We start from the raw sequence: 18,065 nt of genomic DNA on the forward strand, positions 1-18,065 counted from the left end.
GCTTCACAACGAGCCAGGCCGGGGGGGAAAACAAGGACTGAGGCTTACACAACAGGCCGCCAACTCCGCCGACCCTGGCGGCCCAGCCGGCTCTGGCCCGGCCTCTGGCCCCCCGGCCCCCAGCCCTCAGCCGGCTCAGGAGCCTTCTCCCGCCTCCGGAGCGGCCGGCCCCCACCCTAGGGAAGGAGGGGGCGCGACGAGGCGCTCTGGCGACTTCTGGCCACTAGCTGAGTGGCCTCTTTTGTTTGCCTAGCTCCTCCGCAGATTCTGAGCCTGAAGCTGACCCTGATCTGAGTCCAAGGATCCCGTCCAAAGGTAAGCCCCGCGGTCCCCGGCCCCGGCGCGCAGGCCCTACAGACCCCCAGCCCTGGCGTGCACGCACACACTCAACAGGAGTTTGTAGAGTGCGCTCCGGCGAGCAGATGGCGCGCCCGGCCGGCTGGCGCTCGGTCCTCCGCTCGGCCCCGCGGTGTCCCGCCGGCGGGCGGCGGGCTGTGCCCCCGGCCCGCCTCCTCGTTCAGCAGTCGCAGCCCCTCTGCGCCGCCGCCAGCTAGAATCTAGCTCCAAAACAACAGAAAAAAGGGATTCCAGGAGGCGGTGTCCGGAGAAAGGAGGGAATAGCCGAGGGGGAGGTGAGGGGTGGGGAGAGGGAGGGAGGGAGGGAGGAAAAGCTGGCTGGGGAATTGGGCAAACTCCACCGCACTTCCGTGCGTCCTGGCTGGGCCGGCACGGCCCGGCTCCGCCCTCCCGCGGCCTGGAGCGCTGCAGCCGGGGGCCCTCGGCTACTCCTCGCGTCTTTCCTTCTCGCGCTCGCCTTCCCTCGCTCGCTCGGGTCTGGGTCTGAAGGAGGGGGCCGGAATTCTCCAGGATCCCCTACCAGTCCGCCCCGCGGGGACCCGAGGAGCTGAGCGCCGCCGCCGCCGCCGCTGCCGCTGCCGCCGCAGCCGCCGCCTCGCCTTGCCTCCTGGGTTCTGTCACCCTCCTGCCTTTCCCATGACGCAAGTGACGGAAAACTCCGAAAGTTTGCAAAGTGAGGGCTTGCGAGGAGGATGCCAGAGCCAAGACCCGGGGGAAGGGATTGAAGAAGGGTGCCGGGAGAGCAGCCGATGCCCCCCTCCCATTCCCCTGCCCTTTCACCCCTTCCCTGGGGAGACAGGATGAAACTGGGCCGTGGCGCAGCCTGGGGATTGTTCTCCGGAGGGGGCCCCAGGGCGGCCCCAGTGCCAGCAGCGCCCTCTGGGAAGAATCCTTAGAGGCCTGGGATACTGACCGCTGCAGGTCCTGGTACTTTAGCCAGACAAGGCCAGAAGTGCCCCCTGCCCTGGGAGACTTCCTTCAGAGGGAAAGACCTAACCCTGCGTATGTAGCAACCGGGAACAAGCTTAGGCACAACCGGTTCCCTGATGCTTTGTGCGGCCACGGGGACTAGATGTTCATCTGCAGTCAGCAGCAAGGAGAGAGGGGTGGTCTACAGAGGCTCGGGCAAAGAGGCAGGGGGGATCTGACACTCGGTCAGCCCATCCGGGACACTTTGGTCGCTGACTGTCGGGCACTCTGCTGGGGGCTGGAGATTACATCACAACAGGCAATAGGTATTGTGCCTTCTTGGGTTTACAGTCCACGGTCTTGTCTTTAATTCATCTATCCTGTGTCTGTCTCATTCATTCAGTCATGCAGTCAAGGAAGCATCAATTTAGTAATCATTCTGTATCAGGCCCCCTAGGCTACAAAGATAAGACATTGTCCTTACTTTCCTGAAGCTCAGATACATCAGACCGGTAACTCCCTACCCAGTGTCACCAGGGGACTGAAATGTGCATGGGAGGGCACTTGTCCCATGGCTGGAGCAAGGATCAAAGAAGGCTTCCTGGAGGAGGAGGTGCTTAAGGTGAGACCAAGGCCTTAGCCCCTACTCCTCTTCCTGGCTATGCCCTGGAGCCTTGCCTACCCTCTTCCACCTAGAACATCCTTCCTCCTCATTCTGACTTTTCCTACTTTTTGCAGATTGGTACAAGGTAGAGCTGCTAAAGCTGGGCACCTTTGGCTGTTTTTGTTGTTGTTGTTTTGGTTTGTTTTTTTGTTTTTTTTTAAATATTTTATTTATTTGACAGACAGAGATCACAAGTAGGCAGAGAGGCAGGCAGGAGTGGGGGTGGGGGAGGGGGGGGAAGCAGGCTCTCTGCTCATGCAGGGCTCGATCCCAGGACCCTGAGATCATGACCTGAGTTGAAGGCAGAGGCTTTAACCCACTGAGCCACCCAGGCGCCCCACCTTTGGCTGTTTTGAGGGTTATAGGTGCAGGTCTCTGGCCCCAAAACCCAAGTTCATTGGTACAGTGAGTAGATCTGATTCCCTATGCAGGGCTGGATATGACCTGGCTATGTACAAACCCCTGAAGGCCAGGTTTGTTTGTTTTTTTTTTTAATTTTTATTTGTCACTGGAGTTGACATACATGAAACTAAAATACGTTAGTTTCAGGTGTACAACATAAGTGATTTGACAGTTATATTACCAATTGCTCACAGTGTTAAGTGTAGTGACCAGCCCAGGTATTAAACTGCAAAGAGAAATACAACTGGTCAGGCAGGCCTGAATTTTTGCATCAACAGAGCATGGTAGTCTGAGCTGCTCCTTAGGAAACCCAGTTACCAGGTTAGCTCAGAAACAGAAAACCCCGTGATAGGAAGAGGAGACGGTGTGACAAGTCTTTTAGCCAAGAAATCTTGAGATCTTGACCCCCACAATAGGGGCAGCCTTGATTCTAAGGATTCGGGTCATCCTACTCTTGCTACAACCAGAGCTGGAGTATGTTCCCCCCAGTTACTTTTGGGATACCCTTTCTTTGTGATCTCTCTTCAGTTCCCATAGCCTCTCTCCAAGCTGAGCCTAACAACAGCAACTTCTTCATCAGTGCCACACACTGCTGTAAACGTTTTACCTTTATTAGCTCCATTAATACAATCAGTAGGATTTCTGCTTACCCAACCAGGATCCTAGTCCAGCCACCTCCCTGATGGCCTTTGAGTTGATTCCCAAACACCTCAGTCACACATTCACAGACCAAGGATCTCAGACTTACTCCTACCTCTGTTCTGGGTGGGGTTTTTCTAACTCTCAGGAGCCACCCTTATGTCCAGGTTCTTGGGAAAAATTCTCTTGAGTCTCATAGAGATTTCCATCCAGTACTGGTATCTTCAATTCCCTCCCTTTCAATGACCTTCTTGAAGTCTAGGGATAACACCACTCCCCCGACCCACCCCGGCCCAGGTGCTAGTCCCTGGGAACTGCACTAACCTTTGTGGTTTCCCTACACCCTGCCCATTCCCTTGAGACAAAGTCCTTTTATTTAATTCTCCTCACATTATTCTTTTTTTTTTTTTAAGTTTTATTTATTTATTTATTTGACAGACAGAGATCACAAGTAGGCAGAGAGGCAGGCAGAGAGAGAGAGGAAAGCAGGTTCCCTGCTGAGCAGAGAGCCCGATATGGGGCTTGATCCCAGGACCCTGGGATCATGACCCGAGCCGAAGGCAGAGGCTTAACCCACTGAGCCACCCAGGCGCCACCACATTATTCTTTTTTAAAAAGATTTTTTAATGTATTCATTTAACAGAGGGAAAGAGCTCAAGCTGGGGAAGCAGCAGAGGGAGAGGGAGAAGCAGGCCCCCCGCTGAATAGGGAGCCCAACCCTGGGATCACAACCGGAGCCAAAGGCAGCCAGCTGCCCCTCCTCACATCGTTCTATTTGGAGTGTGTTCTCTTTCCTCCTGGGGCCCTGACTCATGCTCAGCAAACAGCATCCATTCCCCATCCAAGCACCCAACTCTCCTCCTTTAGCAAAGGAGTCAGCAAGGAGAACTGCAGCCAGTGGTTTCCAAGCTGACCCCACTTGTGGCAGCGAGAGTACATGGGACTACACTGTAACAATGCACAGGAGAGGACAAGAACCTGAGATAGTGCAAGGGTACCGGGCTAGGGAGAAGTAAATCTGGGACTTTATGCAAGTAGAATAGACTGGAATGGCATCCAACAAGCTGTGGGTATTGAGGAAAAGAGTCAACCCACATCTTTAAAAAATAGATTCTCCACTCTACTTCCCCCACCAGCTACTGCCCCATTTCTCTGCATGCATGAGCAAAATTTCTCAAAATAGCCATCTATACTAGCTGCCTGCAATTTCTTTCCTTTCTCTTCTTAAACCCCTCTAGCCAGTCTTTCATAGTCACACTCCACTGAAACTATTCTTGTCAAGGGCAAAGTCATCAATGACCTAATAGTTATTCTCAGCTCCCCTCTTACTCAACCTCTCCTTAGCATTTCACTGGGTTGATCACTCTTTCCCCCTCTGTACACTTTTCATTTGCATCAGGGAGACCATACTCTCCTGGTTTCCCTTCTACCTCACTGGTTCATCCTCCTCTCTCCAATAATTCTTAATCCTAGAGTGACTACAGAAAGTGCTCCTCTTAACTTTTCTAACCTATTCTCTCCTTTGATGACCTCCCAGGATCATCTTTCTGCCAATAAATTTCAATTTTTTTAATCCCCAGCCTAGGCCTTTCTCTAGAATTCCAGACTCAAATGTCTTTCTCCTTGACATCTCCCTGGGATGTCTAATAGACACCTCCAACCCAACACGTCCCGAGAAATATTGGGTACTGCATGCCAGACCTGTTCTACTTGGCAGCATTTCCATCTCAAGTGATGAGTAGTTTCTTCCACTTGCTCAGGCCAAAAACTGGAGCCGTCCTGGACTCTTCTCATCATCCTGGGACTCCTGTCACTTCAGATTTTCACTACTGCTCTCCTGGTTCCAGCCAATGTCTTTCTCACCCAGATCACTACAACAGCTTCCTAATGATCAGTTTCCATCCTTGCCTCCTGACAGTCTATTCTCAACATGGCAGTCAGATTGAGCCATTTAAAACATGAGTTAGATGTCAATCCTCTGCTTAAACCATTCAGCATCTCACAAATGTAAAAACCAAAGTCCGTCCTTACTCAAAGGCCTATGAGCCTCTGTCATCTGAACCCTCTTTCTTCCCCTCAGAGCCCACTGCTCCAATGAGAATGGTGTTTACTCCTCTTCTGACATGCCAGGTGCATTCCTGTCTTAAGGCATTTGCAGACTGTGTCCTCTTTCTGATATACTCCTCCCCCAGATATCCATATGGCTAAATCCCTATAAAATATCACCTTCTCAATAAGCCCTCCCCTGACATGGCCTATTTAAAATTACAGCCCTTCCTCACCCCCCAAAACCCCAGTTTTGTGTCATAATGCTTGTCACTTAACACATATAGTTTAGTTTTTTACTATGTTTATTGTCTGGGGAGCAGGAAGTTAACCAAGAGTCCTACTGCAGACATGCTGAGCGAGGGATAAGGATGGAGGTGAGGTTGGAGGAACATGAAGGGTGAGGATGCAGTACAAAGTGGGAGAAGATATTTGTTCCATATATAACTGGTTAGGTTTAATATTCGTAATACATAAAGAACATCTTCAAACCAATTAGGAAAAAAAAAAGCAAACTGTATTAGTTTTCTATTGCAGCTACTACAAATTACACAAACTTGGTGGCTTAAAGCAACCCAGTTTTATTCTTTCACAGAAATCCAAACTGGATCTCACTGGGCTAAAATTAAAGAGTCATCAGGGCTATATTTCTTCGGGAGCTCTAAGGAAAAAATCATTTCCTTGCCTTTCCAGCTTCTAGAGGCCTCTCACAGTCCCCTGCGTTTGGAACCCTTTCATCTTCAAAGCCCACTATCACATCACTCAGACTTCTGCTTTCATCATCATATCTCCTGACTCTTCTGCCCCCCTCTTTTATTTATAAAGACCCTTTTGGTAATATGGGACCCACCCAGATAATTGAGAATATTCTCACCATCTCAAAATCTTTAATTTAACCACATCTGCAAAATCAGTGTGTATACAAATTACCTGGGGACCTTGTTAAATGCAGATTCTGATTCTGTAGGTCAGGAATCGGCCTAACATACTGTATTTCCAACAAGCTCTTTGCTGGTCCACTGACTCCACTTTGAATAAGAAGGCTCTCAATGTATTTAGAGATGCATGTGTAATGATAAAACTGTTTTTTACTTTTTAAGCAAAAGGAAAAAATAAACACAAAACTCAGAAGAATAGATACCATTAGCTCTGGCTAGAGGAGTGACTGGAATAGGTAGATGAAATGGTCCTAGCGACATTTTCTTAAACTGGCTGTCCGGTTCATAAGTATTCATTATATTTTGTAACTTCCATATATTAATATATTATTTTCCATATCAAGTATTATATACTTAAGAGGACGATAAAAACCATACAAAAATAAGACAAAATGATCACCGAAGAAGCTAGGTGGCGTCAAAGGCCTGGGCAAAAAAAGTGGTGAGTCCACATAACTTACAGATGTAACTAGCCATAACAGCGTTAAATTTCTTAAACTCAGTACTGGGTGACCAGAAGTCCACCCACCCAGTCGGGCTAATTTGTATGAATTCAACTGAGGAGTTAGGTTTCGTACTTAACGTCCAAATTTCTCAGACTTGCTCTGTTTTAGGAACCACGTGGCAATCCTGCTAACAATACAGTTTTCCAGGAAGCTCCCGTATAGATCTCGATTCTATACATGTAAGGAAGCAGCCGGGGAATCAGTATTTTATAGGTTCGCCGGCGTCCAGCCCCGCCAGACAGGCAGGAACCGCTAGCCGGCCTGCTGAAGGGCCCGGCGGTAGTGAGCCCCGTGGACTACCGGTCAGCCCCGAACGTCCGGCTCCGGAAAGATCCCCACCAGGTGGGAGGGAGCCGACGAGGGTTAGCACGGTAAACTCCATTCAACAAGCACGGCGGTCATCCGTCTTCCCCCAGCACTGTCCTCAGCTTCTCTGGGCAGACTCACCTGAAAGTCCCTAAAAGGTGTAAGTGTGAACGAGAGGAAACGACTACCGCACTAGAGGATACATTTTTGGTAACTTAAGACCTCGCGAAATTTTTTAACAAAAAACGAAAAGAAAAACACCTCCCCGCGACACCTCCAGCCCGCCGCCCCACCTCCGGCCTCTCTCCGCTACTTCTTCCCGGTCCCCTCAGCCAACGCGAAAAGAAACGCGAGACAGAGATGTGAGGCGTGGCTCACTCTGACCAATGGAAATCGAGGGCGTGGCCTCGAGCCTTTCCCTCAGTGGCCAGGGGCCCCAGGCCCGGTCTTCGCGCTCGGAGGCGGAAGTCGCTGGGCTACTCGTGCGCGTTCTTAGCCTGGCGGTTTGCTGCACCGGGAGCCGCCATCATGGTGCGGAAGCTAAAGTTTCACGAGCAGAAGCTGCTGAAGCAGGTGGACTTCCTGAATTGGGAGGTCACTGACCACAACCTGCACGAGCTGCGCGTGTTGCGGCGTTATCGGCTGCAGCGGCGGGAGGACTATACGCGCTACAACCAGCTGAGCCGGGCTGTGCGCGAGCTGGCGCGGCGCCTGCGCGACCTACCCGAGCGCGACCCGTTTCGCGTGCGCGCCTCGGCCGCCCTCCTGGACAAGTTGTATGCTCTCGGCCTGGTGCCCACTCGCGGCTCGCTCGAGCTCTGCGACTTCGTCACGGCCTCGTCCTTCTGCCGTCGCCGACTGCCCACCGTGCTCCTGAAGCTGCGTATGGCGCAGCACCTCCAGGCTGCCGTGGCTTTCGTGGAGCAGGGCCACGTGCGCGTGGGCCCCGACGTGGTCACCGACCCCGCCTTCCTTGTCACGCGCAGCATGGAGGACTTTGTCACCTGGGTTGACTCGTCCAAGATCAGGCGGCACGTGCTGGAGTACAATGAGGAGCGCGATGACTTCGATCTGGAGGCCTAGCGGATCGTCCCGGCCAGGGCTGTGCCTCATAGATGGGACAGCTGAGAACTGAAGTTTGATTCTGTGAGGGCGCTCTCCCCGAGAGTGTGTCAGCCAGGCTTTGGTTCTTAAGAACTTAGCCCCTCAGCTGCAGGCTACACACAGAGCCAAAGGGTACGGCCGTTTTCCATGAATTTTGTTAGTCCTAGGACTGTTGATAAATGACTGATTTAAGAGTCACTGGGAAGGAGTTTGGTGCTGCACTGTCGAGTTGTTGGATTGTGTGCCTGAAACATTGTAGTGTGAAGGAACTTTGGTCTCCACCCCCTTCCCCTCAACTTTCCCTGTATTATCTTGTAGCAGGACAATTTGGTTCAGTCTATTTAATTAGAATACTTGCTCTGGTTTTGTGATTAAGTTATGTACAGACGATGGAGAATTTGGTCTCACGTTTTCATAAAATGGGTGTTACTGTAGTATTATGGGTGCCCTTCCTTGCCTAAAGGAAGACTTCCAAATGCCAATAAATGGTCCAGCTGCTTTCTATGTGCAAACTTTTGTCTGTCTGGTTTTCTCTTTTAGGTACACATCTGAGCTCCTAAGGCTCAAGAACCCAGCAGAAAAGAATAGGGTCAGCAGCGACCTGCCTGTGGATGAGGCCTGCCACAGGGGGGCATGTGGAGGTTGCAGGATGTTGTACAGGGCTGGGCAAATTTGTCAGTTTACCAATCCCTTCCTCAGAATGAGTGTTTTGGCAGAGCTCTTCCCCACAAGACTTCCTGTTGATATTCCAGCCCCAGGAAATACCATATTAGAGGGTGAAGTGTTTGCTGTTTGCTTGCCTAAGGAAATAATCACCCTGTAGCTTGGCCATCTAGCGGCCAGAAGTGGCCCAGGGAGGGTCCTGGAAACATGTTCTTCGTGGTAGGAAATTGGAGAATAGGAAGACTACCTCTTTTTACCCAAAACTTAACACAAGGAGAAAAGGTAGGATGCCAAGACCATGGATTGGCTTTTACATGTGCCTTCTCCATTACCCAAGGTGAAAGGCAGCATTTGGTAGAGAAACAAAGGAAGGGGATGCTGTGGAAGGTAAATAGCAAATACCTCTATCATGTGTCAGGCACAGTTGTAAGTGCATTATGTGAATTAATCTGTTTAATCCTCCCAGCAGTGCTAAACTAAGAAGTGGGGAATCCAATTATCCTCTGCTTTTCAGATAAGGGAACTGAGGCAGAGATGGGTCAAACTGCCCAAGTTTGCATAGCCAATAAGCGGCGGAGCTGGCATCATGCTCGCTTTAAGAGACTGTCAGTGTTGGCTCAGCCAGTCCCTGAGATAATGTAGGGGTATAGAGAGAATCCCCGAATTTGAGTTTCCAAGCCAGCAGAGAAGCAGCACCAACCAATGTGATTGGTCCCCGACAAGATGCTATACAAAGGTTTGAGCAAGGAGCAGGCTTTGGGCTTCAAAGACTTAACTCTCACTGAGACCTGTGTTAGGCTGTCCTTTGATCTTTCCAACAACCCTGCAAGGTATAGGTAATCTTATCCCTGTCTTTAAAGTGTGGGAAATAATTGAAACAAGAACTTTGTCCAAGGTTGGGGTTCAGGTCCAGGCTTATGTGACTCTAAAGGCCATGTTCTTTTCAGGGCCATTGCTTTAGAAGTAGAAGGAAAGAGAATCCTACTTAGCTCGGGTGGCTGGGCACAGTCTCTGCCCATTTGAGGAATGTCCTCAGGGCTCCCAGGATTGGGGATCTCATGGGGAAGCTGATGCTCTAAAAGCCACCTCTGGCTCCTACCCAGATCCCACAGACCAAGGCAGGTAGATTGACCCTTTGGAGTAGTTGGAGCCTGCTTCTATAGCCCAAACGGATACAACTTCCAAGTTCCCTTAAAGGAAACTGGGCTTAGGGTCTTGGGAGTAAAATACAAGAGTCTTTAGAAAAGTTCTTCTTTCTTTGGGAGGAAGATATGAAAGAATAACTTAGCAAAAGTTATCTAAAAACTTAAAAACTGGGATAGCTCAGTCTGTTAAGCATCTACCTTCAGCTCAGTTCATGATCCCAGGGTCCTGGGATTGAGTCCCACATCCGGCTCCCTACTCAGCAGGGAGTCTGCTTCTCTCTCTCTCTCTCTCTCTGCTTCTCCCCACAATTCGTGCGCTCTGTGTCTCTCTCAAATAAGTTAAAAAAAAAAAAAAAAAAAACTTCAAAAAAAACTTGTAAAAACTTAAAAAAACAACAAAACCTATGCAAGAATCAGAAGGCAAGTTCTCAAACCAGGCTAACCTGGTCTGAATTGGGGCTTCTAGGCTTAACTAGCTGTGTAACGTTGATGATTTTTCTTAGCCTCCTCTGTGCCTCCATTTGCTATAATACAAATATGTGGTAATACAGGGTAGGGGAAAACAATGGGGAACTACTGCTCAACAGGTACAGAATTTCCATTTGGGCTGATGAAAAAATTTCAGAAATAGATTGTGGTGATGGTTGTACAATGCTGTGAATGTAGCAATGCTGTGAATGAACACCACTGAGTTGTGTACTTAAAAATGGCTAAAATGGCACCACCGTTTTTTAATTTATTTACCACAATTTTTTTTTAAAGATTTTATTCATTTGATAGACTGAGACACAGCGAGAGAGGGAACACAGCAGGGAGAGTGTGAGAGGGAGAAGCAGGCTCTCCACGGAGCAGGGAGCCCAACGCGGGGCTCCATTCTAAGACCCTGGGATCATGACTGGAGCCGAAGCCAGATGCTTAACGACTGAGCCACCCAGGTGCCCCACCACAAATTTTTTTAAGTTTTATTTAGTGACTTAAGTAATCTCTATACCGAGCATGGGGCTTAAACTCACAACCCTGAGATCAAGAGTCGCACGCCCTACTGACTGAACTGGACAGGTGTCCCCACAATTTTTAAAAAGTGAAAAAAATGGGGGTGTACTGACGTTAAAAATTATGGAGAGGATTAAATGGTTTAATTCCTACAAAGTACTTAGAGGAGCTCCGGGAATGTGTTAAAACCTTAAAGCTTAGCTCCTGCTTCCCCTCCTTCCCCAGGCCACAAAAGAAAGTCAGGGAGCTAGACATGTTACAACCAAAAAGCCTAATGGATGGGGCGCCTGGATGGCTCAGTGGGTTAAAGCCTCTGCCTTCGGCCCAGGTTATGATCTCACGATCCTGGGATCGAGACCCGCACTGGGCTCTCTGCTGGGCAGGGAGCCTGCTTCCTCCTCTCTCTCTGCCTGCTTCTGCCTACTTGTGATCTCTCTCTCTGTGTGTCAAGTAAATAAATAAAATCTTTAAAAAAAAAAAAAAAGGCTAATGGATGAAGAGATGTGGCAGGAGATGGGGCACCTGGGTGGCTCAGTGGGTTAAGCCTCTGCCTTTGGTCATGGTCTTGGAGTCCTGGGATGGAGCCCTACATGCCCACATCACCACCCCTCACTCCCCAACCCCCCCACCCCCGCAGGCAATCTGGCTCACTGCTCAGCAGGGGGTCTGCTTTTCCCCCTCCCTCTGCCTACTTGTGATCTCTCTCTCTGTCAAATAAATAAAAATAAATAAAATTAAATTAAAAAAAAAAAGAAATGTGGCAGGAGGGAAAATTGATACGACCTCTCAGAGCAATTTTACAATGTATCAAGAACCTTAAAAACAGGGCGCCTGGGTGGCACAGTTGTTAATCCGCTGCCTTCGGCTCAGGTCATGATCCCAGGACCTTGGGATCAAGCCCCACATCAGGCTACCCACTCAGCGGAAAGCCTCCTTTCTCTCTCTCCCACTCCCCCTGCTTGTTTTCCCTCTCTCACTGTGTCTCTCTCTCTCTGTCAAATGAATAAATAAAATCTTAAAAAAAAAAAAAAAAGAACCTTAACAGCATACATTATAGGGGCACCTGGGTGGCTTGCCAGTCAGTTAAGCAGCTGCCTTCAGCTCAGGTCATGATCCTGGGGTCTTGGGTTGGGACCCCCCCCCCCCCCCCCGCATTGGGCTCCCTGCTCAGTGGGGAGCCTGCTTTTCCCTCTCCCTTTCCTGCCACTCCCCTTGCTAGTGCTCTCTCTCTGTCAAATAAATAAATAAAATCTTTTTTAAAAAATAGATTATATGTGGGGCACCTGGGTGGCTCAGTCAGTTGGGCATCTGCCTTTGGCTCAGGTAATAATCCCAGCATCCTGGGATGGAGGCCCAGCAGGGCTCTCTGCTCAGCAGAGAGTCTTCTTGTACCTCTGCCCCTCCTGCTCATGCTTTCTCTCAAATAAATAAACTCTTAAAAAAAAAAAAAGGGGACACCTGGGTGGCTCAGTAGGTTAAGTGTCTTCCTTTGGCTGATGAGGGTCATAATCTCAGGGTCCTAGGATTGAGCCCTGTGTCAGACTCTATGCTCAGCAGGAGTCGACTTCTCCCTCTCACTCTCTTTCTATGATCTCCCTCTCTCTCTCAAATAAATTAAATGTTAAAAAAAATACATTATATACCCTCTGATCTAGAAATGTCACTTTCAAGAATTTAGCATAATCATGGGTCTTTGCAGAAAATTAACTACAGGGATCATCACAGTATTTCTAATACAGAATAATAGGAAAAAATAAAAAAATGTGTCCCAAGTGGACTGGTTAAATTATTGGATAGCCTTGTGATGAAACACAGCCACTAAAAATTATAGGTAGGGGCACCTGGGTGGTGCTGTCCATTGAGTGTCAGACTCTTGGTCTCACCTCAGGTCATGATCTCAGGGTCGTGAAATGGAGCCCTGAGTGGAGCTCTGCACTCAGTGGGGAGTCTGAGATTCTCTCCCTCTGCCCCTCCCAGCCTCATGCATGTGTGCACATGCGTGCGCATGCACACACTCAAATAAATCTTTAAGAAATAATAATAATTATTATTATTATGGCAAGGTAGCCCATCCCCTCCAAGTTTCTGACTCAAGTCTGAGTGGGCCTGAGGTGCTGCTGGTCACATTTTAAGAAGCACGAGCTTTGTGCCCAGTCCAATGCATGGCATAAAGCCAGCACTGCGACAATGTGAGATCATCTCCCAACAACTGAGCAGGGCAGAGGCTGTAGGGGCTGTAGGCAAGCCTGGGCAGAAAGCAAGAGAAGCAGGGGCCTGGCTCTGCTGATAATTTAAAGTATGATTTGGGGCATACATACCCTCCCGCACTGGACCTCTCTCCCTTTCCTCTCACTAATAGGAGAAGGCTGAACCAGGTGGCCCCTAGTTTCTGCTTGGAAGGTTTTTTATTTGAAGGCGAGAACATGAAAGAGTGCAGTTAACATTTAAAAAAAGGCAGAGAAGAAATTAGAGCTGCTTTGCCTGGCCCAATAATCCCCAGTCTGACTCAAGGTGAAAGCTGTGCTAGCTTTGGGACAAATCTGAGAATGGGCCCCCCTGTTTGGCCCCAGGGAAGTTTCTAGGAGATATCTTTCCCCCCACTATCCAGGGCTGGGACTATTCCCAGCCTGGGGGGGTGGGAGGGCAACATGGGGATGAACCAAATCACCCATTCAGCTCACCAGCTGAAAATCAGAAGCAAAATGAGACCCCCTCAAAATACAGAGCAGGCAACGTCTCATGGGCTAAAGATAAGGAACTTTGCACTCACTAGGGCCTGGATTAAAATCATGGCCCATCACTTTCTGACTGTATATGACCTGGGCGAGCACTTCTGTCTACAGAGAAGAGACTATTTTGGGCTCGCCTAATTAGTTGACATACTTATGATTAAGTAAATCAGTAAGGGAAAGGTTATCTTATAACAAGAAGTTACATACTAATAAAACAAAATTTTTGAGGATTCACTCCGTGCCAGGTACTATCCTAATCACCTTACCTGAATTATGTCACTTAACTCTAACCATCTTGTGAGGTAGGTGCTATTAGTCACATTTTATGGGGGAGGAAACTGAGGCATAGGTAGGTGAAATGAAATAACACATAGGCCATAGAGCCAGCTGGTAGGTGAGTCTGGATTTGGACCCAGGCCATCTAGCTCCAGAGCAAAAGACCTGAACCACTCTGACTTGCTTCCTTTCACCCAGAGCTGAGCCCTAGGTACATTTGTGAGCATGGGGGAAAAGAGCTTTGTCCCCTCTGAGCTTTAGGATCTCCTGTGCCTGCAGCGTCTGCATCCCGGCTCATGTGACACGTATTAGTACATGATTTTGCCACCCTCTCAAGTCAGAGTCTCCCTCCTGTCCAACTGGCTGGAGAATGCCTCTCTTACAGGGTCTCCAAGTGGGCGATGAGAAGCAATGGTCCTCAAGATGGCTTAGATGGTACAGGGCCTAGGTTTAAAGCATATCAAATTACACGGGGGAAAAAGTTGTTCCCTTTTCAATTCTCTTTCAGTTCCAGTAACCCCAAAGGGAAGGTCTTGGCTAGGGGGCTAGACTTGAACACTGTATAATTCTTGCTACCTCCTCCCCTCTTTGAGAACAGTAAGACTTCTCAGTTGTTGGTTTTGTTTTTTTTTTTTTTTTTTCTGCATGAATCCCAAAGGCAGCCCTTCCTGCCACAACTTCAGTGCAAGCCCTGCTCATTGGCCTCCTGATCACCACGAGGATTTAGGTTCTCCACTGAGTTGCCAGGGTGAGCTCTTTCAAGCTCAAAGTTATCTCATAACTTTAAAAACCTCCATATGGAATGCAGGTAAAATCCAAACTCTCCGCTACAGGAGTTAAAGGCATCCCACCTGCCTCTGCGACCTTGCTGCCTCCCCTTCCTCCTGTGCCTCCTGTCTACCCCCTCACACAAACCTCTCTGGAAATGCATTCAGTCTCCCTGTCCTCACCAATGGCTCCTTTTCATCATTTGGGTCTTGACTCAAATGTCATCTCCTGAGAAGAGTTCCCTGAATACTGGCCCAGCAGCCCCATGCCACTCCCTCTCAACCCAGCCACCTAAGCTCCTTAACATTGGTCTGCCCCCCAGCTATAACCTGTAGCTCTTGGTTTTCTCTTGGGCTGTAAGGTCCTGGAGGGTGGAGACTGCGGCAGTCTTGGTCATTTTGATATTTCCTGTGCTTGGCTCAGTATCTAACCTACAGTAGATATTAAACACATATCTGTTAATTGACTGATGACACAGTGACACTCGGGAGTCCTCCTGAGAGCTTATTTTTTTTTTTTTTTTTTTTTTTTTAAAGATTTTGTTTATTTATTTGACAGAGAGATCACAAGTCGGCGGAGAGTCAGGCAGAGAGAGAGAGAGAGAGAAGCAGGCTCCCGCTGAGCAAAGAGCCCGATGCGGGGCTCGATCCCAGGACACTGAGATCATGACCTGAGCCGAAGGCAGCGGCTTAATCCACTGAGCCACCCAGGCGCCCCGTCCTGAGAGCTTCTTTTGGAAATGGCTGGTCACCTTCCTGCTCTTGAGGTCCTCTTTTTTAGGGAGGGATTCTCCCACTTGTGGACACTTACTGGATGATTTTAGGGAGTACACAGATTCCACCTGAAATAATATCACCATGGAAAAAGGGGAACTTCCCTCTTCCATTATCTTTGAATTTTCCTCATTGTACAAGAGGAAAATTCTGTTAGTGTTATTCCTTATCACTTCTCCAACACTTGCTAATCTCAGATTCTTACAAAGTCCTCAGTTTCACAGTTTCCTGCACATACCAGTATTTAGCTAGATTATAACATTATATTATTTTCACTGTGTATATATTTTATAGATACTTTGTTAAAGTGGGAAGTAATTTAAGGTAATGCTATAGTGTTCCTCTCTTAAATAAACTTATTTAGGTTTTTTAAAATAGCAAATTGACTTAAAGACATTAAACACAGGTGTATGTGTCTGTGGCCAGTGTTGTGAAGGGGGCGTGCCTTTGGTGATATTTGGGGGACCACTCACTGTTCCAGGCAAAGCAGTCCCTTCTGGAACACAGACTAACTCCAAATGAGTCCCTGGGCCAAGTGCCATTTAGTTTGTTCAGTGATATGAGAAGTTATTCAGCTGAGTATGAATGAGCCTTTTCCCTGGACCTCAGTGCATGAATTTGGGGGACCTCTTTGTCAATTGCAGTCTATTTTGCTTTAATGTGTAGGGCCTCTGTTCTTTTCTGTGCATTTCCGACAACTTGGTATGAACTCCATGGTCATGAGTAGAGAATGAAGGATCTGGAACACAGAATACTTAATATCCTGCTGTTAAAGTTGCCTAGTGAAGTCAGGCCCTGGGCTTTTGTCTATCTTATAAGCCAGACAAACATGAGCTATTATTTGTGAATGCACCAAATAAATAACCTAGTGCACAGCTTTGCTCAGCCCAACTACTGAAAGATAGAACTCAGCCACATAAATTCTAAGGTCCAAAAAACTGTACCTTCCCGGGCCCTAAGCACCCTTTACCCTCTGTGCCAGTCGGATCTCCTATTCTTTTCAGTCCATATGGATGGTGTTAGGTATTTAAAATATGCAGCAAGTATACATCTTGGCATTCCTTTGACTCAAAATGTGCCAGCTTTGTGTAGTTTCTGTAGCATACTAATACCCAACTTCTCCATAAGTCAAACATCCAGCAAATTCAAATGTTTGGCTTGAAAGCTGTGTGGCTTTGGATAAGTACTTAACCTCTCTGAGCTTCAGTTTACTTCCTTGAGTTGTTTGAAGATTAAAGGAGATAATGCAAGTGAAGCAGTGTCCAGCATTCAATAAATGGCTGTCATATTTTTAGTTTGCATCTCACCAGTCCCCTCCCTCCAAGAGACTGCACTCTAATTTGATTAGCTCTCCTAACTATATCTCGGCAGCTTCCTCTCCACCCCTTGCAGTCATTCAGTCATTTCTTTACCAAGATCTACTGAGTGCCTTGTTTTGTGCTGCACGCTGTCTCCGCTAAGCGGGAATCAAGCCAGGTCCCCAAGCCAGGTACCAAGCCCACAGCCGAGTAAGAGACTCTCAAACGGAGCAGATGGGCTGTAATGGAGGTATGTGGCCCGTGCAGCCAGAGCGAATGCGGCAGGAATGTCTCACTGAGACTTGGGGGTGTGAGGAGTCGACGGAGAGGGGGTGTCATTCAGGCAACTCGCAGTGTCCGTACAAAAAAGCACAAGCACAGGAGAGAGCGCGGACTGCTGGTGTACGCCGAAAGCCTGGGGCAAGCTTCAGGACCCCAGGCCGGAGGGCTTTGAGTCCGGGTTCCTCCAACTGACAAAAGGAGCCCCGAGGAGCTTGAGCTCAGGAGTGAAGCCTCGGCCCGGCCAAGCCACCTTGAAGGAACGGTTCCGGGCAGTGCACCACAAGAGCCTGTGGACCCCCGCTGCGGCCGACCGAGAACACGCCAGCCACTGAAGGCGGAAATCACTGCCCGCGAGCTAGTGGACTGCGGCTGCACTACCAGCATTCACGGCGCTGGGCGGAACCGGAAACTCCGGGCGCGTGGCTGGTGGGCCTGGCGGCGCGGCTGCGGCCCAGGGGGCGGGCCCGGCTCCCTCTGGACAGCTGATTGGTCGGCCCCTGGCAGCGCGGCCGCGGCTCCTGGAACTGTCATCTCCGCCGGGTGAGTCCTGGGTTCGAGCCTGAGCCCCTCCGGCTGCCGAATTGCTTCTCGGTTCCCGGCTAGCACCCCCGGCCTTCCGAGGTGTCCCCTGTAGAGGCAGAGCCAGGCCCGGGCTCGTCTCGGGCGTGCTGCTCCTTTTCTGTTCCAGACTATTGTGCCAGGACCGCTCAGGTAGTTTTTGTGGGGGAGGGGCGAATCATGCGTAGCCTATGGGACCTCGTCCCTAGAGAAAGGTAATGCGGGGCTGTGGCATGGAGGACAACCGAGTGGATTAGGTAGAGGCTTGGGGCCTGAAGCCTGGTGAAAGCCTCAGAGGAGGCCTCAATCCCGGACTGAGGGGTGGGAGGGGAGAAGGAGGCGGCAGGGGACTTGCGTGGGTCTGGATGAGACCGCCCAGGATGAGGTCAGAACTCCTGGAGGCAGGACCATCCGAAGAATGGGTTGAAAGAGTAGGAGCTAGCCAAGAAGAGCCATAAAGGTACAGAGGACCGCTCCAGTATCCAAGACGTGTTTAATGATTTTGTGATTCTTGGCAGAACGGGAGGCCACACCGAGATAAAGCGAGATACGACCTAATAAGTGTATTTTAGATGTGGGCATCACATTGGTAAGCCGAAGACATAATTAATTTTTTAAAAGATTGTATTATGGAAGTGTTTAGACCTATATAAAAGTCAATAAAACACGGAAAATAGCATACCATATGGATCCAAGTTCTGGTCAC

General features: G+C 49.2%; 2 protein-coding genes across 8 annotated transcripts in view; both read left to right on the forward strand.

Moving 5' to 3' along the window:
• Window positions 1–208: 208 nt before the first annotated feature.
• SNUPN (snurportin 1) overlaps window positions 209–18,065 on the forward strand; it is a 41,955-nt gene continuing 24,098 nt past the window's right edge. For 2 of the 7 annotated variants that reach the window (XM_032342380.1, XM_032342379.1), the window contains exon 1: window positions 17,348–17,512. The gene's annotated coding sequence lies outside the window, so the exon portion shown is untranslated. The other 5 variants (XM_032342381.1, XM_032342382.1, XM_032342378.1 and 2 more) reach the window with 5 other exon arrangements.
• Window positions 6,346–8,383, forward strand: IMP3 (IMP U3 small nucleolar ribonucleoprotein 3). The gene has a single exon (XM_032342384.1). It carries the CDS (start codon window positions 7,296–7,298, stop codon window positions 7,848–7,850), a length of 555 nt encoding a protein of 184 aa, XP_032198275.1. The 5' UTR covers window positions 6,346–7,295; the 3' UTR covers window positions 7,851–8,383.

This window comes from Mustela erminea, chromosome 5, assembly GCF_009829155.1.
Source record: "Mustela erminea isolate mMusErm1 chromosome 5, mMusErm1.Pri, whole genome shotgun sequence".
In the NCBI taxonomy this organism is placed as follows: Eukaryota; Metazoa; Chordata; class Mammalia; order Carnivora; family Mustelidae; genus Mustela; species Mustela erminea.

Coding starts and splice junctions, on each gene's coding strand:
- IMP3 (XM_032342384.1), top strand. CDS start 7,296: ATGGTGCGGAAGCTAAAGTTTCACGAGCAGAAGCTGCTGAAGCAGGTG.